Raw genomic sequence first — 25,121 nt, forward strand, 5'->3', positions numbered from 1 at the left:
TATCAAGCTGGACAGAGAGAAGAGACTATAAATGCCTCTTATCAAGCTGGACAGTGAATAGACTATAAATGACTGTTATCAAGCTGGACAGAGTGAAGAGACTATACATGACTGTTATCAAGCTGGACAGTGAAGAGACTATAAATGACTGTTATCTAGCTGGACAGAGTGAAGAGACTATACATGACTGTTATCAAGCTGGACAGTGAAGAGACTATACATGACTGTTATCAAGCTGGACAGTGAAGAGACTATAAATGACTGTTATCAAGCTGGACAGAGTGAAGAGACTGTTATCAAGCTGGACACAGTGAAGAGACTATAAATGACTGTTATCAAGCTGGACAGAGTGAAGAGACTATAGCTGACTGTTATCTAGCTGGACAGAGTGAAGAGACTATAAATGACTGTCATCAAGCTGGACACAGTGAATTGACTATAAATGACTGTTATCAAGCTGGACAGAGTGAAGAGACTATGAAGGACTGTTATCAAGCTGGACAGAGTGAAGAGACTATAAATGCCTCTTATCAAGCTGGACAGTGAAGAGACTATAAATGACTGTTATCTAGCTGGACAGAGTGAATAGACTATACATTACTGTTATCAAGCTGGACAGTGAAGAGACTATACATGACTGTAATCAAGCTGGACAGTGAAGAGACTATACATGACTGTTATCAAGCTGGACAGAGTGAAGAGACTATAAATGACTGTTATCAAGCTGGACAGTGAAGAGACTATAAATGACTGTTATCAAGCTGGACACAGTGAAGAGACTATAAATGTCTGTTATCAAGCTGGACAGAGTGAAGAGACTATACATGACTTATCAAGCTGGACAGAGTGAAGAGACTATAAATGACTGTTATCAAGCTGGACAGTGAAGAGACTATAAATGACTGTTATCAAGCTGGACACAGTGAAGAGACTATAAATGTCTGTTATCAAGCTGGACAGAGTGAAGAGACTATACATGACTTATCAAGCTGAACAGAGTGAAGAGACTATAAATGACTGTTATCAAGCTGGACAGTGAAGAGACTATAAATGACTGTTATCAAGCTGGACACAGTGAAGAGACTATACATGTCTGTTATCAAGCTGGACAGAGTGAAGAGACTATACATGACTTATCAAGCTGAACAGAGTGAAGAGACTATAAATGACTGTTATCTAGCTAGACAGAGTGAAGAGATTATAAATGACTGTTATCTAGCTGGACAGAGTGAAGAGACTATAAATGACTGTTATCAAGCTGGACAGAGTGAAGAGACTATTAAGGGCTGTTATCAAGCTGGACAGAGAGAAGAGACTATAAATGCCTCTTATCAAGCTGGACAGTGAATAGACTATAAATGCCTCTTAACAAGCTGGACAGTGAAGAGACTATAAATGACTGTTATCAAGCTGGACAGAGTGAAGAGACTATACATGACTGTTATCAAGCTGGACAGTGAAGAGACTATAAATGACTGTTATCTAGCTGGACAGAGTGAAGAGACTATACATGACTGTTATCAAGCTGGACAGAGTGAAGAGACTATAAATGACTTATCAAGCTGGACAGAGTGAAGAGACTATAAATGACTGTTATCAAGCTGGACAGTGAAGAGACTATAAATGACTGTTATCAAGCTGGAAACAGTGAAGAGACTATAAATGTCTGTTATCAAGCTGGACAGAGTGAAGAGACTATACATGACTTATCAAGCTGAACAGAGTGAAGAGACTATAAATGACTGTTATCAAGCTGGACAGTGAAGAGACTATAAATGACTGTTATCAAGCTGGACACAGTGAAGAGACTATACATGTCTGTTATCAAGCTGGACAGAGTGAAGAGACTATACATGACTTATCAAGCTGGACAGAGTGAAGAGACTATAAATGACTGTTATCAAGCTGGACAGTGAAGAGACTATAAATGACTGTTATCAAGCTGGACACAGTGAAGAGACTATAAATGTCTGTTGTCAAGCTGGACAGAGTGAAGAGACTATACATGACTTATCAAGCTGAACAGAGAGAAGAGACTATAAATGACTGTTATCTAGCTAGACAGAGTGAAGAGATTATAAATGACTGTTATCTAGCTGGACAGAGTGAAGAGACTATAAATGACTGTTATCAAGCTGGACAGAGTGAAGAGACTATTAAGGACTGTTATCAAGCTGGACCGAGAGAAGAGACTATAAATGCCTCTCATCAAGCTGGACAGTGAATAGACTATAAATGCCTCTTATCAAGCTGGACAGTGAAGAGACTATAAATGACTGTTATCAAGCTGGACAGAGTGAAGAGACTATACATGACTGTTATCAAGCTGGACAGTGAAGAGACTATAAATGACTGTTATCTAGCTGGACAGAGTGAAGAGACTATACATGACTGTTATCAAGCTGGACAGAGTGAAGAGACTATAAATGACTTATCAAGCTGGACAGAGTGAAGAGACTATAAATGACTGTTATCAAGCTGGACAGTGAAGAGACTATAAATGACTGTTATCAAGCTGGACACAGTGAAGAGACTATAAATGTCTGTTATCAAGCTGGACAGAGTGAAGAGACTATAAATGACTGTTATCAAGCTGGACAGTGAAGAGACTATAAATGACTGTTATCAAGCTGGACACAGTGAAGAGACTATACATGTCTGTTATCAAGCTGGACAGAGTGAAGAGACTATACATGACTTATCAAGCTGAACAGAGTGAAGAGACTATAAATGACTGTTATCTAGCTAGACAGAGTGAAGAGATTATAAATGACTGTTATCTAGCTGGACAGAGTGAAGAGACTATAAATGACTGTTATCAAGCTGGACAGAGTGAAGAGACTATTAAGGGCTGTTATCAAGCTGGACAGAGAGAAGAGACTATAAATGCCTCTTATCAAGCTGGACAGTGAATAGACTATAAATGACTGTTATCAAGCTGGACAGAGTGAAGAGACTATACATGACTGTTATCAAGCTGGACAGAGAGAAGAGACTATAAATGCCTCTTATCAAGCTGGACAGTGAATAGACTATAAATGACTGTTATCAAGCTGGACAGAGTGAAGAGACTATACATGACTGTTATCAAGCTGGACAGTGAAGAGACTATAAATGACTGTTATCTAGCTGGACAGAGTGAAGAGACTATACATGACTGTTATCAAGCTGGACAGTGAAGAGACTATACATGACTGTTATCAAGCTGGACAGTGAAGAGACTATAAATGACTGTTATCAAGCTGGACAGAGTGAAGAGACTGTTATCAAGCTGGACACAGTGAAGAGACTATAAATGACTGTTATCAAGCTGGACAGAGTGAAGAGACTATAGCTGACTGTTATCTAGCTGGACAGAGTGAAGAGACTATAAATGACTGTCATCAAGCTGGACACAGTGAATTGACTATAAATGACTGTTATCAAGCTGGACAGAGTGAAGAGACTATGAAGGACTGTTATCAAGCTGGACAGAGTGAAGAGACTATAAATGCCTCTTATCAAGCTGGACAGTGAAGAGACTATAAATGACTGTTATCTAGCTGGACAGAGTGAATAGACTATACATTACTGTTATCAAGCTGGACAGTGAAGAGACTATACATGACTGTAATCAAGCTGGACAGTGAAGAGACTATACATGACTGTTATCAAGCTGGACAGAGTGAAGAGACTATAAATGACTGTTATCAAGCTGGACAGTGAAGAGACTATAAATGACTGTTATCAAGCTGGACACAGTGAAGAGACTATAAATGTCTGTTATCAAGCTGGACAGAGTGAAGGGACTATACATGACTTATCAAGCTGGACAGAGTGAAGAGACTATAAATGACTGTTATCAAGCTGGACAGTGAAGAGACTATAAATGACTGTTATCAAGCTGGACACAGTGAAGAGACTATAAATGTCTGTTATCAAGCTGGACAGAGAGAAGAGACTATAAATGCCTCTTATCAAGCTGGACAGTGAATAGACTATAAATGACTGTTATCAAGCTGGACAGAGTGAAGAGACTATACATGACTGTTATCAAGCTGGACAGAGAGAAGAGACTATAAATGCCTCTTATCAAGCTGGACAGTGAATAGACTATAAATGACTGTTATCAAGCTGGACAGAGTGAAGAGACTATACATGACTGTTATCAAGCTGGACAGTGAAGAGACTATAAATGACTGTTATCTAGCTGGACAGAGTGAAGAGACTATACATGACTGTTATCAAGCTGGACAGTGAAGAGACTATACATGACTGTTATCAAGCTGGACAGTGAAGAGACTATAAATGACTGTTATCAAGCTGGACAGAGTAAAGAGACTGTTATCAAGCTGGACACAGTGAAGAGACTATAAATGACTGTTATCAAGCTGGACAGAGTGAAGAGACTATAGCTGACTGTTATCTAGCTGGACAGAGTGAAGAGACTATAAATGACTGTCATCAAGCTGGACACAGTGAATTGACTATAAATGACTGTTATCAAGCTGGACAGAGTGAAGAGACTATGAAGGACTGTTATCAAGCTGGACAGAGTGAAGAGACTATAAATGCCTCTTATCAAGCTGGACAGTGAAGAGACTATAAATGACTGTTATCTAGCTGGACAGAGTGAATAGACTATACATTACTGTTATCAAGCTGGACAGTGAAGAGACTATACATGACTGTAATCAAGCTGGACAGTGAAGAGACTATACATGACTGTTATCAAGCTGGACAGAGTGAAGAGACTATAAATGACTGTTATCAAGCTGGACAGTGAAGAGACTATAAATGACTGTTATCAAGCTGGACACAGTGAAGAGACTATAAATGTCTGTTATCAAGCTGGACAGAGTGAAGAGACTATACATGACTTATCAAGCTGGACAGAGTGAAGAGACTATAAATGACTGTTATCAAGCTGGACAGTGAAGAGACTATAAATGACTGTTATCAAGCTGGACACAGTGAAGAGACTATAAATGTCTGTTATCAAGCTGGACAGAGTGAAGAGACTATACATGACTTATCAAGCTGAACAGAGTGAAGAGACTATAAATGACTGTTATCAAGCTGGACAGTGAAGAGACTATAAATGACTGTTATCAAGCTGGACACAGTGAAGAGACTATACATGTCTGTTATCAAGCTGGACAGAGTGAAGAGACTATACATGACTTATCAAGCTGAACAGAGTGAAGAGACTATAAATGACTGTTATCTAGCTAGACAGAGTGAAGAGATTATAAATGACTGTTATCTAGCTGGACAGAGTGAAGAGACTATAAATGACTGTTATCAAGCTGGACAGAGTGAAGAGACTATTAAGGGCTGTTATCAAGCTGGACAGAGAGAAGAGACTATAAATGCCTCTTATCAAGCTGGACAGTGAATAGACTATAAATGCCTCTTAACAAGCTGGACAGTGAAGAGACTATAAATGACTGTTATCAAGCTGGACAGAGTGAAGAGACTATACATGACTGTTATCAAGCTGGACAGTGAAGAGACTATAAATGACTGTTATCTAGCTGGACAGAGTGAAGAGACTATACATGACTGTTATCAAGCTGGACAGAGTGAAGAGACTATAAATGACTTATCAAGCTGGACAGAGTGAAGAGACTATAAATGACTGTTATCAAGCTGGACAGTGAAGAGACTATAAATGACTGTTATCAAGCTGGAAACAGTGAAGAGACTATAAATGTCTGTTATCAAGCTGGACAGAGTGAAGAGACTATACATGACTTATCAAGCTGAACAGAGTGAAGAGACTATAAATGACTGTTATCAAGCTGGACAGTGAAGAGACTATAAATGACTGTTATCAAGCTGGACACAGTGAAGAGACTATACATGTCTGTTATCAAGCTGGACAGAGTGAAGAGACTATACATGACTTATCAAGCTGGACAGAGTGAAGAGACTATAAATGACTGTTATCAAGCTGGACAGTGAAGAGACTATAAATGACTGTTATCAAGCTGGACACAGTGAAGAGACTATAAATGTCTGTTATCAAGCTGGACAGAGTGAAGAGACTATACATGACTTATCAAGCTGAACAGAGAGAAGAGACTATAAATGACTGTTATCTAGCTAGACAGAGTGAAGAGATTATAAATGACTGTTATCTAGCTGGACAGAGTGAAGAGACTATAAATGACTGTTATCAAGCTGGACAGAGTGAAGAGACTATTAAGGACTGTTATCAAGCTGGACCGAGAGAAGAGACTATAAATGCCTCTCATCAAGCTGGACAGTGAATAGACTATAAATGCCTCTTATCAAGCTGGACAGTGAAGAGACTATAAATGACTGTTATCAAGCTGGACAGAGTGAAGAGACTATACATGACTGTTATCAAGCTGGACAGTGAAGAGACTATAAATGACTGTTATCTAGCTGGACAGAGTGAAGAGACTATACATGACTGTTATCAAGCTGGACAGAGTGAAGAGACTATAAATGACTTATCAAGCTGGACAGAGTGAAGAGACTATAAATGACTGTTATCAAGCTGGACAGTGAAGAGACTATAAATGACTGTTATCAAGCTGGACACAGTGAAGAGACTATAAATGTCTGTTATCAAGTTGGACAGAGTGAAGAGACTATAAATGACTGTTATCAAGCTGGACAGTGAAGAGACTATAAATGACTGTTATCAAGCTGGACACAGTGAAGAGACTATACATGTCTGTTATCAAGCTGGACAGAGTGAAGAGACTATACATGACTTATCAAGCTGAACAGAGTGAAGAGACTATAAATGACTGTTATCTAGCTAGACAGAGTGAAGAGATTATAAATGACTGTTATCTAGCTGGACAGAGTGAAGAGACTATAAATGACTGTTATCAAGCTGGACAGAGTGAAGAGACTATTAAGGGCTGTTATCAAGCTGGACAGAGAGAAGAGACTATAAATGCCTCTTATCAAGCTGGACAGTGAATAGACTATAAATGACTGTTATCAAGCTGGACAGAGTGAAGAGACTATACATGACTGTTATCAAGCTGGACAGAGAGAAGAGACTATAAATGCCTCTTATCAAGCTGGACAGTGAATAGACTATAAATGACTGTTATCAAGCTGGACAGAGTGAAGAGACTATACATGACTGTTATCAAGCTGGACAGTGAAGAGACTATAAATGACTGTTATCTAGCTGGACAGAGTGAAGAGACTATACATGACTGTTATCAAGCTGGACAGTGAAGAGACTATACATGACTGTTATCAAGCTGGACAGTGAAGAGACTATAAATGACTGTTATCAAGCTGGACAGAGTGAAGAGACTGTTATCAAGCTGGACACAGTGAAGAGACTATAAATGACTGTTATCAAGCTGGACAGAGTGAAGAGACTATAGCTGACTGTTATCTAGCTGGACAGAGTGAAGAGACTATAAATGACTGTCATCAAGCTGGACACAGTGAATTGACTATAAATGACTGTTATCAAGCTGGACAGAGTGAAGAGACTATGAAGGACTGTTATCAAGCTGGACAGAGTGAAGAGACTATAAATGCCTCTTATCAAGCTGGACAGTGAAGAGACTATAAATGACTGTTATCTAGCTGGACAGAGTGAATAGACTATACATTACTGTTATCAAGCTGGACAGTGAAGAGACTATACATGACTGTAATCAAGCTGGACAGTGAAGAGACTATACATGACTGTTATCAAGCTGGACAGAGTGAAGAGACTATAAATGACTGTTATCAAGCTGGACAGTGAAGAGACTATAAATGACTGTTATCAAGCTGGACACAGTGAAGAGACTATAAATGTCTGTTATCAAGCTGGACAGAGTGAAGGGACTATACATGACTTATCAAGCTGGACAGAGTGAAGAGACTATAAATGACTGTTATCAAGCTGGACAGTGAAGAGACTATAAATGACTGTTATCAAGCTGGACACAGTGAAGAGACTATAAATGTCTGTTATCAAGCTGGACAGAGTGAAGAGACTATTAAGGGCTGTTATCAAGCTGGACAGAGAGAAGAGACTATAAATGCCTCTTATCAAGCTGGACAGTGAATAGACTATAAATGCCTCTTATCAAGCTGGACAGTGAAGAGACTATAAATGACTGTTATCAAGCTGGACAGAGTGAAGAGACTATACATGACTGTTATCAAGCTGGACAGTGAAGAGACTATAAATGACTGTTATCTAGCTGGACAGAGTGAAGAGACTATACATGACTGTTATCAAGCTGGACAGAGTGAAGAGACTATAAATGACTTATCAAGCTGGACAGAGTGAAGAGACTATAAATGACTGTTATCAAGCTGGACAGTGAAGAGACTATAAATGACTGTTATCAAGCTGGAAACAGTGAAGAGACTATAAATGTCTGTTATCAAGCTGGACAGAGTGAAGAGACTATACATGACTTATCAAGCTGAACAGAGTGAAGAGACTATAAATGACTGTTATCAAGCTGGACAGTGAAGAGACTATAAATGACTGTTATCAAGCTGGACACAGTGAAGAGACTATACATGTCTGTTATCAAGCTGGACAGAGTGAAGAGACTATACATGACTTATCAAGCTGAACAGAGTGAAGAGACTATAAATGACTGTTATCTAGCTAGACAGAGTGAAGAGATTATAAATGACTGTTATCTAGCTGGACAGAGTGAAGAGACTATAAATGACTGTTATCAAGCTGGACAGAGTGAAGAGACTATTAAGGGCTGTTATCAAGCTGGACAGAGAGAAGAGACTATAAATGCCTCTTATCAAGCTGGACAGTGAATAGACTATAAATGACTGTTATCAAGCTGGACAGAGTGAAGAGACTATACATGACTCTTATCAAGCTGGACAGAGAGAAGAGACTATAAATGCCTCTTATCAAGCTGGTCAGTGAATAGACTATAAATGACTGTTATCAAGCTGGACAGAGTGAAGAGACTATACATGACTGTTATCAAGCTGGACAGTGAAGAGACTATAAATGACTGTTATCTAGCTGGACAGAGTGAAGAGACTATACATGACTGTTATCAAGCTGGACAGTGAAGAGACTATACATGACTGTTATCAAGCTGGACAGTGAAGAGACTATAAATGACTGTTATCAAGCTGGACAGAGTGAAGAGACTGTTATCAAGCTGGACACAGTGAAGAGACTATAAATGACTGTTATCAAGCTGGACAGAGTGAAGAGACTATAGCTGACTGTTATCTAGCTGGACAGAGTGAAGAGACTATAAATGACTGTCATCAAGCTGGACACAGTGAATAGACTATAAATGACTGTTATCAAGCTGGACAGAGTGAAGAGACTATGAAGGACTGTTATCAAGCTGGACAGAGTGAAGAGACTATAAATGCCTCTTATCAAGCTGGACAGTGAAGAGACTATAAATGACTGTTATCTAGCTGGACAGAGTGAATAGACTATACATTACTGTTATCAAGCTGGACAGTGAAGAGACTATACATGACTGTAATCAAGCTGGACAGTGAAGAGACTATACATGACTGTTATCAAGCTGGACAGAGTGAAGAGACTATAAATGACTTTTATCAAGCTGGACACAGTGAAGAGACTATAAATGACTGTTATCAAGCTGGACAGAGTGAAGAGACTATACATGACTGTTATCAAGCTGGACAGAGTGAAGAGACTATACATGACTGTTATCAAGCTGGACAGAGTGAAGAGACTATAAATGCCTCTTATCAAGCTGGACAGTGAAGAGACTATAAATGACTATTATCAAGCTGGACAGAGTGAAGAAACTATACATGACTGTTATCAAGCTGGACACAGTGAAGATACTATAAATGACTGTTATCAAGCTGGACAGTGAAGAGACTATATACATGACTGTTATCAAGCTGGACAGTGAAGAGACTATAAATGACTGTTATCAAGCTGGACAGTGAAGAGACTATAAATGACTGTTATCAAGCTGGACAGTGAAGAGACTATAAATGACTGTTATCAAGCTGGACACATTGAAGAGACTTTAAATGACTGTTGTGAAGCTGGACAGTGAAGAGACTATACATGACTGTTATCAAGCTGGACAGTGAAGAGACTATACATGACTGTTATCAAGCTGGACAGTGAAGAGACTATAAAGGACTGTTATCTAGCTGGACAGAGTGAAGAGATTATAAATGACTGTTATCTAGCTGGACAGAGTGAATAGACTATAAATGACTGTTATCAAGCTTGACAGAGTGAAGTGACTATTAAGGACTGTTATCGAGCTGGACAGAGTGAAGAGACTATAAATATCTCTTATCAAGCTGGACAGTGAAGAGACTATAAATGACTGTTATCAAGCTGGACAGAGTGAAGAGACTATACATGACTGTTATCAAGCTGGACAGTGAAGAGACTATAAATGACTGTTATCTAGCTGGACAGAGTGAAGAGACTATAAATGACTGTTATCAAGCTGGACAGAGTGAAGAGACTATACATGACTGTTATCAAGCTGGACAGTGAAGAGACTATAAATGACTGTTATCTAGCTGGACAGAGTGAACAGACTATACATGACTGTTATCAAGCTGGACAGTGAAGAGACTATACATGACTGTTATCAAACTGGACAGTGAAGAGACTATAAATGAATGTTATCAAGCTGGACAGAGTGAAGAGACTGTTATCAAGCTGGACACAGTGAAGAGACTATAAATGACTGTTATCAAGCTGGACAGAGTGAAGAGACTATAGCTGACTGTTATCTAGCTGGACAGAGTGAAGAGACTATGAATGACTTATCAAGCTGGACAGAGTGAAGAGACTATACATTACTGTTATCAAGCTGGACAGAGTGAATAGACTGTTATCAAGCTGGACACAGTGAAGAGACTATAAATGACTGTTATCAAGCTGGACAGAGTGAAGAGCCTATAAATGACTGTTATCAAGCTGGACAGTGAAGAGACTATAAAGGACTGTTATCAAGCTGGACAGAGTGAAGAGACTATAAATGACTTATCAAGCTGGACAGAGTGAAGAGACTATACATTACTGTTATCAAGCTGGACAAAGTGAAGAGACTGTTATCAAGCTGGACAGAGTGAAGAGACTATACATGACTGTTATCAAGCTGGACAGAGTGAAGAGACTATAGATGACTGTTATCTAGCTGGACAGAGTGAAGAGACTATAAATGACTGTTATCAAGCTGGACAGTGAAGAGACTATAAAGGACTGTTATCAAGCTGGACACAGTGAAGATACTATAAATGACTGTTATCAAGCTGGACAGAGTGAAGAGACTGTTATCAAGCTGGACAGAGTGAAGAGACTATAAATGACTGTTATCAAGCTGGACAGAGTGAAGAGACTATAAATGACTGTTATCAAGCTGGACAGAGTGAAGAGACTATAAATGATTTATACGCAGTTTCCATTTGGTTTTAGTCATTTCAATGTTGATTGAGATATTTTTTTTCCCGGAGGGAAATAGTTCATATTTCGTTTTTGACTTGTTTAGACTGGGCCATGATTAGCTGTGTTAGTGATGGGTCAGAGAGAAAGCCTCTCCAGGAACGTAGTTTGAGACCCCGTGATGTGTTTAGACTGGGCCGTGATTAGCTGTGTTAGTGATGGGTCAGAGAGAAAGCCTCTCCAGGAACGTAGTTTGAGACCCCGTGATGTGTTTAGACTGGGCCGTGATTAGCTGTGTTAGTGATGGGTCAGAGAGAAAGCCTCTCCAGGAATGTAGTTTGAGACCCCCTGATGTGTTTAGACTGGGCCGTGATTAGCTGTGTTAGTGATGGGTCAGAGAGAAAGCCTCTCCAGGAACGTAGTTTGAGACCCCCTGATGTGTTTAGACTGGGCCGTGATTAGCTGTGTTAGTGATGGGTCAGAGAGAAAGCCTCTCCAGGAACGTAGTTTGAGACCCCCTGATGTGTTTAGACTGGGCCGTGATTAGCTGTGTTAGTGATGGGTCAGAGAGAAAGCCTCTCCAGGAACGTAGTTTGAGACCCCCTGATGTGTTTAGACTGGGCCGTGATTAGCTGTGTTAGTGATGGGTCAGAGAGAAAGCCTCTCCAGGAACGTAGTTTGAGACCCCCCGATGTGTTTAGACTGTTAAATAGCACTCTGCAGTCAGAGGTTAATGCTATAATATTAGTAATGAATTGATTACCAGCTAATTGCCTCTTTCTCCAGAACTGGCTGGATCCTAACAAGGAACTGAAGAAGCAGATAAGGAGTGAGTTAAAAGCACACTGATCTAATGCTCCTGTTGATTCATCACTGTTGATTCATTACTGTTGATTCATCAACTAGATGTCTATATATTGTTGATTCTATACTGTTGAATCATTAACTAGATGTCTATATACTGTTGATTCATCACTGTTGATTCATTAACTAGATGTCTATATACTGTTGATTCATTACTGTTGATTCATCAACTAGATGTCTATATACTGTTGATTCATTAACTAGATGTCTATATACTGTTGATTCATTACTGTTGATTAATTAACTAGATGTCTATATACTGTTTATTCATTACTGTTGATTCATTAACTAGATGTCTTTATGCTATTGATTCATTAACTAGATGTCTATATACTGTTGATTCATTACTGTTGATTCATTAACTAGATGTCTATATACTGTTGATTCATTACTGTTGATTCATTAACTAGATGTCTATATACTGTTGATTCATTGCTGTTGATTGATTACTGTTGATTCATTAACTAGATGTCTTTCTACTGTTGATTCATTACTGTTGATTCATTAACTAGATGTCTATATACTGTTGATTCATTAACTAGATGTCTATATACTGTTGATTCATTACCTAGATGTCTATATGCTGTTGATTCATTAACTAGATGTCTTTCTACTGTTGATTCATTAACTAGATGTCTATATACTGTTGATTCATTACCTAGATGTCTATATGCTGTTGATTCAGTAACTAGATGTCAAGAGGGGGGGTACCCTCTTGATTCTCCTTTTGAGTTCTCTTTTCCTCAATAGCTAATTAATTGATCAGGACGATGAAACACATGAAGAAAAAAAAACTTTAAGAGGCAACCAGCACCTTGTAGGAGATACACAGGGCCTTTACCTCAACCAGCACCTTGTAGGAGATACACAGGGCCTTTACCTCACCCAGCACCTTGTAGGAGATACACAGGGCCTTTACCTCAACCAGCACCTTGTAGGAGATACACAGGGCCTTTACCTCACCCAGCACCTTGTAGGATATACACAGGGCCTTTACCTCAACCAGCACCTTGTAGGAGATACACAGGGCCTTTACCTCAACCAGCACCTTGTAGGAGATACACAGGGCCTTTACCTCAACCAGCACCTTGTAGGAGATACACAGGGCCTTTACCTCACCCAGCACCTTGTAGGATATACACAGGGCCTTTACCTCAACCAGCACCTTGTAGGAGATACACAGGGCCTTTACCTCAACCAGCACCTTGTAGGAGATACACTGGGCCTTTACCTCTTTTTAGACAAGTTAATTTGCTCGATGTTTCTATCATATTCTGATTCTGATGTAATCAACCAGCACCTTGTAGGAGATACACAGGGCCTTTACCTCAACCAGCACCTTGTAGGAGATACACTGGGCCTTTACCTCTTTTTAGACAAGTTAATTTGCTCGATGTTTCTATCATATTCTGATTCTGATTCTGATGTAATGTAATGAAATACCTTGTTGTTTCCCAGCTGGCCCTTGGAACTTTGCCTTCAACGTCAAGTTCTACCCTCCAGACCCTGCCCAGCTCTCTGAGGACATCAGCAGGTCAGCTGGATGGACTGACTCTATGGTCAACACCCCTGGTCCCTTGTGTGTTTCTTTTACTCGGACAAAACTGAAAAACACTTACATCTCTCACTCTATCTCTCTCTCTCTCTCTCTCTTGCTCTCTCCCTCTCTCTCTTGCTCTCTCGATCTCTCTCTCTCTCTCTTGCTCTCTCTCTCTCCCTCTCTCTCTCTCTCTCTCTCTCTCTCTTGCTCTCTCCCTCTATCTCTCTCTCTCTCTCTCTCTTGCTCTCTCCCTCTATCTCTCTCTCTCTCTTGCTCTCTCCCTCTATCTCTCTCTCTTGCTCTCTCCCTCTATCTCTCTATCTCTCTCTCTTGCTCTCTCCCGCTCTCTCTCTCTCTCTCTCTCTCTCTCTCTCTCTCTCTTTCTCTAGGTACTACCTGTGTCTCCAGCTGCGTGATGACATGGTGTCTGGTCGTCTCCCATGTTCCTTCGCCACCCACACCATACTGGGCTCCTACACGGTCCAGTCAGAGCTGGGGGACTACGACCCCGAGGACACGGAGTACAACAGTGAGCTCCGCTTCGCTCCAAACCACACCAAGGAACTGGAGGACAAGGTCATGGACCTACACAAGAACTACAAGTATGTCTGTCTGTCTGTCTGTCTGTCTGTCTGTCTGTCTGTCTGTCTGTCTGTCTGTCTGTCTGTCTGTCTGTCTGTCTGTCTGTCTGTCTGTCTGTCTGTCTGTCTGTCTGTCTGTCTGTCTGTCTGTCTGTCTTTAAAACAATACAAAATTAACAGTAAACATCATACTCATAAAAGTTCCAAAGGAATAAAGACATTACAAATGTCATATTATGTATATATACAGTGTTGTAACGATGTACAAATGGTTAAAGTACAAAAGGGAAAATAAACAAGCATAAATATGGGTTGTATTTACAATGGTGTTTGTTCTTCACTGGTTGACCTTTTCTTGTGGCAACAGGTCACAAAACTTGCTGCTGTGATGGCACACTGTGGTATTTCACCCAGTAGATATGTCTGTCTGTCTGTCTGTCTGTCTGTCTGTCTGTCTGTCTGTCTGTCTGTCTGTCTGTCTGTCTGTCTGTCTGTCTGTCTGTCTGTCTGTCTGTCTGTCTGTCTGTCTGTCTGTCTGTCTGTCTGTCTGCCTGCCTGCCTGCCTGCCTGCCTGCCTGCCTGCCTGCCTGCCTGCCTGCCTGCCTGCTATCTGTACTTGTTGTTCAGGTGTTGAAATGCTGGATTCAAAGGATAAAGCAAACCACAGCTGTATGTTAACCCTTTGGCCAATATGGATCATGTTTCTAACCCGAAGAACTATAAAAAGCATATGCGTTACCATGGTAGCAATTGAAAGAGAACACTTTGGAGATCATGTAGAAATTATCAGACCAAAGGTGAGGCCTACAGGGAGGTGGTCAGAGCATCTGGCCGTGTGGTGCCAGGACCACAACCTCTCCCTCAACGTGATCAAGACAAAGGAGATGATTGTGGACTACAGGAAAAAGAGGACCGAGCATCACATTCTCATCGACGGGGCTGTAGTGGAGCAGGTTGAGAGCTTCAAGATCCTTGGCGTCCACATCACCAACAAACTAACATGGTCCAAACACACCAAGACAGTCGTGAAGAAGGCACGACAAAGCCTATTCCCCCTCAGGAGACTGAAAATATTTGGCATGGGTCCTCATATCCTCAAGAGGTTCTACAGCTGCACCATCGAGAGCATCCTGACTGGTTGCATCACTGCCTGGTATGGCAACTGCTCGGCCTCCGACCGCAAGGCACTACAGAGGGTAGTGCGTACGGCTCAGTTCATCACTAGGGCCAAGCTTCCTGCCATCCAGGACCTTTATACCAGGCGGTGTCAGAGGAAGGCCCTAAGAATTGTCAAAGACTCCAGCCACCCAAGTCATAGACTGTTCTGCTACCGCACGGCAAGGAGTACCGGAGCGCCAAGTCTAGGTCCAAGAGGCTTCTAAACAGCTTCTACCCCCAAGCCATAAGACTCCTGAATATCTAATCAAATGGCTACCCAGACTATTTGCATTACCCCCCCCCCCACCCCCCATCTTTTACACCGCTGCTACTCTCTGTTATTATCTATGCATAGTCACTTTAATAACTCTACCTACATGTACATATTACCTCAATTACCTCGACTAACCGGTGCCCCCACACATTGACTCTGTACCGGTACCCCCTGTATATAGCCTCCACATTGACTCTGTACCAGTACCCCCTGTATATAGCCTCCACATTGACTCTGTACCGGTACCCCCTGTATATAGTCTCCACATTGACTCTGTACCGGTACCCCCTGTATATAGCCTCCACATTGACTCTGTACCGGTACCCCCTGTATATAGTCTCCACATTGACTCTGTACCGGTACCCCCTGTATATATCCTCCACATTGACTCTGTACCGGTACCCCCTGTATATAGTCTCCACATTGACTCTGTACCGGTACCCCCTGTATATAGCCTCTACATTGACTCTGTACCGTAACACCCTGTATATAGCCTCCACATTGACTCTGTACCGGTACCCCCCTGTATATAGCCTCCACATTGACTCTGTACTGGTACACCCTGTATATAGCCTCCACATTGACTCTGTACCGGTACCCCCTGTATATAGCCTCCACATTGACTCTGTACCGGTACCCCCTGTATATAGTCTCCACATTGACTCTGTACCGGTACCCCCTGTATATATCCTCCACATTGACTCTGTACCGGTACCCCCTGTATATAGTCTCCACATTGACTCTGTACCGGTACCCCCTGTATATAGCCTCTACATTGACTCTGTACCGTAACACCCTGTATATAGCCTCCACATTGACTCTGTACCGGTACCCCCTGTATATAGCCTCCACATTGACTCTGTACCGGTACCCCCTGTATATAGTCTCCACATTGACTCTGTACCGGTACCCCCTGTATATATCCTCCACATTGACTCTGTACCGGTACCCCCTGTATATAGTCTCCACATTGACTCTGTACCGGTACCCCCTGTATATAGCCTCTACATTGACTCTGTACCGTAACACCCTGTATATAGCCTCCACATTGACTCTGTACCGGTACCCCCCTGTATATAGCCTCCACATTGACTCTGTACTGGTACACCCTGTATATAGCCTCCACATTGACTCTGTACCGGTACCCCCTGTATATAGCCTCTACATTGACTCTGTACCGTAACACCCTGTATATAGCCTCCACATTGACTCTGTAGCGGTACCCCCCTGTATATAGCCTCCACATTGACTCTGTACCGGTACACCCTGTATATAGCCTCCACATTGACTCTGTACCGGTACCCCCTGTATATAGCCTCCACATTGACTCTGTACCGGTACCCCCTGTATATAGCCTCCACATTGACTCTGTACCGGTACCCCCTGTATATAGCCTCCACATTGACTCTGTACCGGTACCCCCTGTATATAGCCTCCACATTGACTCTGTACCGGTACCCCCTGTATATAACCTCCACATTGACTCTGTACCGGTACCCCCTGTATATAGCCTCCACATTGACTCTGTACCGGTACCCTGTATATAGCCTCCACATTGACTCTGTACCGGTACCCCCTGTATATAGCCTCCACATTGACTCTGTACCGGTACCCCCCTGTATATAGCCTCCACATTGACTCTGTACCGGTACACCCTGTATATAGCCTCCACATTGACTCTGTACCGGTACCCCCTGTATATAGTCTCCACATTGACTCTGTACCGGTACCCCCTGTATATAGCCTTCACATAGTTTTTTTACTACTGCTCTTTAATTATTTTAACTTTTTATTTGTTATTCTTATTCATATATATATATATATTTTTATTATTTTATTTTACATTTTACATTTTGGTCATTTAGCAGACGCTCTTATCCAGAGCGACTTACAAATTGGTGCATTCACCTATAATATCCAGTGGAACAACCACTTTACAATAGTGCATCTAAATCTTTTAAGGGGGGGTTAGAAGGATTTTAAACTGCATTGTTGGTTAAAGGCTCGTAAGTAAGCATTTCGCTGTAAGGTCTACACCTGTTGTATTCGGCGCATGTGACTAATAACATTTGGTTTGATTTGATTTGACACAGCAGTTCACCTGACACAAGACGGAACCAAACAATCAACACTGTTGATTTTATGTACATTTTACATTTACTGTACTTTTTTGCCACATTTGTTGATAAAGAAATCAGAAAATTCTCTGGATACATTCAGTAATGTGATAAGAATATTCATAGACATTTTGGGGTAGGTGCAACATAAGACAAAAACGATTACAACGGAGAGGTGTAACTGGTGTCTTCAAGTGGCCCTACACCTCACAGACTGTACAGTTCCTAATTCATTTCAATGCACTCGTGACTCCAGCAAAGAGCCATCAACTATAAGGTGTTTATCTGAGTCCTCCAAGCTTTTGCCGTTTAAGGACAGAAGAAAGCACAATTTTAGTTTTATTTTGTTTGTAACACAGCCCTGCATCCCCACAGTCACACGATTACTGTTGTTGTTTACGCAATCCGAGAAACATTCCATTATAATTCTCAATCAGAGTCAGGTGGGCATCATTTGAAAGTTTATTCTATGTCCAATATGACTGAGATATAATAATAATTATTATTATTATTATAATACTGTGTTGGCCTTTCAAAAGGCCCTTTATTTTATCTCCTGTTCTTTCCCTGGTCATGTGATCCTATGCCTGATGTGTGTGTGTCCCTGTCTGTGTTTTCAGAGGGATGACGCCAGCTGAAGCAGAGATGCACTTCCTGGAAAATGTCAAGAAACTTTCTATGTATGGAGTAGATCTCCATCACGCTAAGGTAAACACACACACAGACACCTACACACACACACACACGCACACACACACACCTACACACACACACACTGTTACGAATCCCTTTGGCCCTGCAGTCTAGGGGGGGATGGAAACGAGACCCGTAACATAACTCATGCAAATCATAATAGTGAAAAGGAACAGTGAGAACTAATAACAACAGACAAGTTAAATTTACCGTCAAACACTAAAGGTTTATTCCTTAAACACGATAATGGGGTGTGGGAAAAGGGGCTGAGCTGGACACAAGGAAAGAAACAATAAATCCAAAAATCACCCCTAAACTAGACTAGCCTACTTCAATAACAGCTTGCTAACTAACCAAAAATACAGTGGGTGGTCCGCCCAGTTCTAACTAGTGTATTTAGACACTGTATTCCTACAGGTAATGTAGGCCCATGGGCGACTTGGCTTGGTACCCCCTTTTCCCACCATCAAACAAACAGTCAAACACTATAACAAACTCACAGGTACCGGACAAATGTGACATGTAGGTGCAAAACAAAAGAGAGATCTAGCTTACAAAGAGAGAGGGGGAGAGAGAGAGATTGAAGGAGAGAGAGATTGAAACACAGAGAGATCAAGCTCCAGAAAAAACAACTGACTGGGGTTTTAAAGGGAAAGGGATGTGATTGGGTAATGGAAAAGGAGCAGGTGTCTTCTGATTGGGGAGTGATGACTGCCACCTGTAAGGGGAGAAGGAGAGAAAAGAAATACACACACAGGATACCTGTATCCGTAACACACACACCTACACACACCTACACACACACCTACACACACCTACACACACACACACACACACACACACACACACACACACACCTACACACACACACACACACACCTACACGTCACCTTGCTGACTCAGTAATGATGTCATCACCTTGCTGACTCAGTAATGATGTCATCACCTTGCTGACTCGGTAATGATGTCATCACCTTGCTGACTCGGTAATGATGTCATCACCTTGCTGACTCGGTAATGATGTCATCACCTTGCTGACTCGGTAGTGATGTCATCACCTTGCTGACTCGGTAATGTCAATGCCATGTGCTTACAGTTTTTCTCGATTGTTTACACACATTTTCTGAAAGCATGCCTCATATTCTCAGAACTCTACACACAAATCAAAAAACACACACACAATGGGCAAAACCCCTCAATTCTCCAGCAAAATGAAACTTTACATTCAAAACAATGTTATTTCTTATCAAAATGGTATTTTGTTTTCAAATGACACACACAAACCATCATATGAATAGACATTTATGAAAACCAGTTGAACACTGATGTGCTCAATGTAAAACACTATGATGAATGGAAAACACTTCTTCTCCATTCATCATAATGACTTAGGCCTTTTATTGGTTCAGTGTTGCCATTACTACAGACAGTACGTACATAAGTGTGTTGTAAAATATTTGAGAATATTGTTTTTATACTCAGAACACACAAATACATGGTAACAAATATATTTTATTTTTCCCACAAAAACAATGTACATCCCATTCCCAACCAACACAAAGTTGCACATACAGTGGTCTACATACAAAACAGAAGAATTTAATGTACAGTTACAGTAAGAAAATAAAAAAATGTAATTAAAATAAACTATGCTGCATCCTCTCTTCTGTTGCGGTCTGGCCACAGCACCTCATCCACATCACAAGCAATGTTTTCCCTGGCCAAGCAGCGGGGGAAATATGGCCTAGCATGGCGATTCCAGCCATGAAAAGCATCAGCTGGTATATCTCCACGTGTCTTCCATAGCTTGGAGAAGAGGAATACGCGTTTGTGGATTTCGGTCATACACTTTCCATCTCCAGGCAGAAAAAAAAAATCCTCAATAGGATTGAGGAATGGAGAATATGGAGGGAGATTAAACAACTAAAAAGCGTGGGTGGGCAGTGAACCAGTTACGAACCAGAGCAGCCCTGTGGAAACTTACGTTGTCCCAAATGACAACGTACCTGAGCTGCTCTGGGCCATCTACCTGATCTGGTGGAATGAGTGTGTTGTGTAGGGTGTCCAGGAATGTGATCAGATGGGCGGTGTTGTAGGGGCCAAGGGTAGCATGGTGATGGATGATGCCGTGGTGGGTAATCGCTGCACACATTGTGATGTTCCCTCCACGCTGGCCAGGGACTTGAACAATGGCACGCTGGCCGATGATATTCCTTCCCCTCTTTCGTCTTTTTGTGAGGTTGAATCCAACCTCATCAATGAAGATGAACTGGTGCTCCACTGCAGCCACCTCTAGCTCAAGGACTCTCTGAAACACACATGACAATATCAGAAATAGACATGGAGTGGTCACTATTGTGAAGCACAATCATTATGATTACAATACTGAAATGTGTATAATTTATACAGTGTTGAGAGTATGCATCAATTGTGGGATTGTATAGGACTCACTTGCACATAGTTATATCGCAATTCTTTGACTCTTTCTGAATTGCGTTCAAATGGCACTCTGTAGACCTGCTTCGTCCTGAGATTATTTCTGTGCAAGACACGGTCCAGTGTTGATAAGCTTACCCTATCATTATTTTGAAATATCTCATTGTTTTCTATTATTTTTCTTTGTATTTGCCGTAATATTATGGTGTTATATTCTAGGACCATGTTCATGATTTCAGTTTCCTGTTCAGGAGACAGAACACGTTCCTGACCACCTTGTGTTGGTAATCTTTCAGTTCTGACAAACAAATAGTAAAATACTGTAAATACAAAGTAGGAATACATTTCCCAAATACTTGAAACATACTTTATTTTTACAGTCCTACAGAACAGTCCACAGGCAATACTGTACTACTGTACTCATTGAGTACTGTATTGATATGCAGTACTGCAATTTTCTAGTGAGAGTAGATTTCTTACCTATTCTCATTTCGGAATGTCTGGATGATGGATGCTACAGTGTACCTGCTCAAATTTGGCTGTACTCTTTGCCCAGCCTCCCTCATTGTTAGACCATGGTTGACCACATGATCAACCAAAGTGGCTCGGATCTCATCAGAGATTACGGTCCTTGGCCTTCCTCGTCCTCGTCCTCGTCCTTGTCCTCCTCCTCCTCCTCTTACTCTCACTCCTCTGGCTCTGCCTCTGTTTCCAATGTTGGCATCCATTGCTCCAAAACAGAAGAGCTCACCTGTTGCCCTTTTATGCTAAAGCTCTGATTGCTAATTGTAAAACTGTGTGACGGGTGTTTGCCCATGTGATGAGTCAGTGTGCATATTTGAATGGCAGTGTGTTCATTGTGAAAACAAGAGATTTTCTGCATAAAAATTGTGCCAAATGCAAAGAATTGTGTGTAGTGTTTTGAAAAAAGTGTGTTTTAGAACTGCAATTTGAGTGTAAAGCAGGAATTGTGCTTGTAGTTTAGCAGAATTGGTTCAGGGGGTTGGTGCATGAGTTACATGTTGTGGTCATTGTGTCTCAAGTACCAGTATTTGTGTGTAAACAATTGAGAAAAACTGTAACATACTTAACACCCACAATGGGATGCCAGCTGATTAGGGTCCCCGACTAAAAAAATAAAACATTTGGCGAACGAGAGTTGTTTGTTCTTTCGATCAATCAATTGGTCTACATTTTTAAACATTTATTTTCATATATGGACACATCCTATGTGTTTTGATCAAATCATCTACAGTGCCTTTCGGAAAGTATTCACACCCTTTTGACTTGTTCCACATTTTGTTATGTACAGCCTTAATCTAAAATGGATTCAATAAATTAAAAAAATCTGCACCCATAATGACAAAGTGAAAACAGGTTTTTAGAAATTGTTGCAAATGTATTACAAATATAAAACTGAAATACCTTATTTACATAAGTATTCAGACCCTTTGCTATGAGACTCGAAATCTACAACTTGATTGGAATCCACCTGTGGTAAATTAAATCGATCGGACATGATTTGGAAAGGCACACACCTGTCTATATAAGGTCCCACAGTTGACAGTACATGTCACAGCAAAAACCAAGCCATAAGGTCGAAGGAATTGTCCGTAGAGCTCAGAGACAGGATTGTGTCAAGCCACAGGTCTGGGGAAGGGTACCAAAACATTTCTGCAGCATTGATGATCCCCAAGAACACAGTGGCCTCCATCATTTTTAAATGAAAGAAGTTTACAACCACCAAGACTCTTCCTAGAACTGGCCGTCCGGCCAAACTGAACAATCGGGGAAGAAGGGCCTTGGTCAGGGAGATGACCAAGAACCTGATGGTCACTCTGACAGAGCTCCTCTTGGAGATGGGAGAACCTTCCAGAAGGATAACCATCTCAGCAGCACTCCACCAATCAGCCTTTACGGTAGAGTGGCCAGACGGAAGTCACTCCTCAGTAAAAGGCACATGACAGCCCACTTGGAGTTTGCCAAAAAGGCACCTAAAGGATTTTCAGACCATGAGAAACAAGATTATCTGGTCTGATGAAACCAAGATTGAACTCTTTGGTCTGAATGCCAAGTGTCACATCTGGAGGAAACCTGGCACCATCCCTGCGATGAAGCATGGTGGTGGCAGTATCATGCTGTGGGGATGTTCTTCAGCGGCAGGGACTGGGAGACTAGTCAGGATCGAGGGAAAGATGAACGGAGCAAAGTACAGAGAGATCCTTGATGAAAACCTGCTCCAGAGCGCTCAGGACCTCAAACTGGGACGAAGGTTCACCTTCCAACAGGACAACGACTTTAAGCACACAGCCAAGACAACGCAGGAGTGGCTTCGAGACAAGTCTCTGAATGTCCTTGAGTGGCCCAGCCACAGCCCAGACTTGAACCCGATCAAACATCTCTGGAGAGACCTGAAAATAGCTGTGCAGCAATGCACCCCATACAACCTGATAGAGCTTGAGAGGATCTGCAGAGAAGAATGGGAGAAACTCCCCAAATACAGGTGTACCAATGACATAAACAAATTAACGATTGATTGATACAGCAGGCTATAGAAGTATTGAAATATAGGCCTAAGTGAGTTCCAGTATTAAGACTAAACAGGATGTGCTCTAAGGCCTACAGCTTCATGGTGGTTATATACTAAGTCTACTAATGATAATGACATGGTGGTTCTATACTAAGTATGATATTGACATGGTGGTTCTATACTAAGTCTACTAATGATAATGACATGGTGGTTCTATACTAAGTCTACTAATGATAATGACATGGTGGTTCTATACTCAGTATGATAATGACATGGTGGTTATATACTAAGTATGATAATGATAATGACATGTTGGTTCTATACTAAGTCTACTAATGATAATGACATGGTGGTTCTATACTAAGTCTACTAATGATAATGACATGGTGGTTCTATACTAAGTATGATAATGACATGGTGGTTCTGTACTAAGTATGATAATGACATGGTGGTTCTGTACTAAGTCTACTAATGATAATGACATGGTGGTTATATACTAAGTCTACTAATGATAATGACATGGTGGTTCTATACTAAGTATGATAATGATAATGACATGGTGGTTATATACTAAGTATGATAATGATAATGTCATGTTGGTTCTATACTAAGTCTACTAATGATAATGACATGGTGGTTCTATACTAAGTCTACTAATGATAATGACATGGTGGTTCTATACTAAGTCTACTAATGATAATGACATGGTGGTTCTATACTAAGTCTACTAATGATAATGACATGGTGGTTCTATACTAAGTATGATAATGACATTACATTTACATTTACATCATTTAGCAAACGCTCTTATCCAGAGCGACTTACAAATTGGTGCATTCACCTTATGATATCCAGTGGAACAACCACTTTACAATAGTACATCTATATCTTTTTTTTGGGGGGGGGGGGTTAGAAGGATTACTTTATCCTATCCCAGGTATTCCTTAAAGAGGTGGGGTTTCAGGTGTCTCCGGAAGGTGGTGATTGACTCCGCTGTCCTGGCGTCGTGAGGGAGCTTGTTCCACCATTGGGGTGCCAGAGCAGCGAACAGTTTTGACTGGGCTGAGCGGGAACTGTGCTTCCTCAGAGGTAGGAAGGCGAGCAGGCCAGAGGTGGATGAACGCAGTGCCCTTGTTTGGGTGTAGGGCCTGATCAGAGCCTAAAGGTACGGAGGTGCCGTTCCCCTCACAGCTCCGTAGGCAAGCACCATGGTCTTGTAGCGGATGCGAGCTTCAACTGGAAGCCAGTGGAAAGAGCGGAGGAGCGGGGTGACGTGAGAGAACTTGGGAAGTTTGAACACCAGACGGGCTGCGGCGTTCTGGATGAGTTGTAGGGGTTTAATGGCACAGGCAGGGAGCCCAGCCAACAGCGAGTTGCAGTAATCCAGACTGGAGATGACAAGTGCCTGGATTAGGACCTGCGCCGCTTCCTGTGTGAGGCAGGGTCGTACTCTGCGAATGTTGTAGAGCATGAACCTACAGGATCGGGTCACCGCCTTGATGTTAGTGGAGAACGACAGGGTGTTGTCCAGGGTCACGCCAAGGTTCTTAGCACTCT

General features: G+C 41.5%; 1 protein-coding gene across 1 annotated transcript in view; it reads left to right on the forward strand.

The window, feature by feature from the left end:
* LOC106592546 (band 4.1-like protein 3) overlaps positions 1 to 25,121 on the forward strand; it is a 260,004-nt gene that overhangs the window by 219,311 nt on the left and 15,572 nt on the right. Inside the window, exons 3-6 of the mRNA XM_082961403.1 lie at positions 12,158 to 12,200; positions 13,694 to 13,769; positions 14,165 to 14,377; positions 18,526 to 18,613. Of these exons, the coding sequence (XP_082817529.1) occupies positions 12,158 to 12,200; positions 13,694 to 13,769; positions 14,165 to 14,377; positions 18,526 to 18,613 (420 nt within the window). The remainder of the gene's footprint in view (positions 1 to 12,157; positions 12,201 to 13,693; positions 13,770 to 14,164; positions 14,378 to 18,525; positions 18,614 to 25,121) is intronic.

This window comes from Salmo salar, chromosome 14, assembly GCF_965601325.2.
Source record: "Salmo salar chromosome 14, fSalSal1, whole genome shotgun sequence".
Classification (NCBI taxonomy): Eukaryota; Metazoa; Chordata; class Actinopteri; order Salmoniformes; family Salmonidae; genus Salmo; species Salmo salar.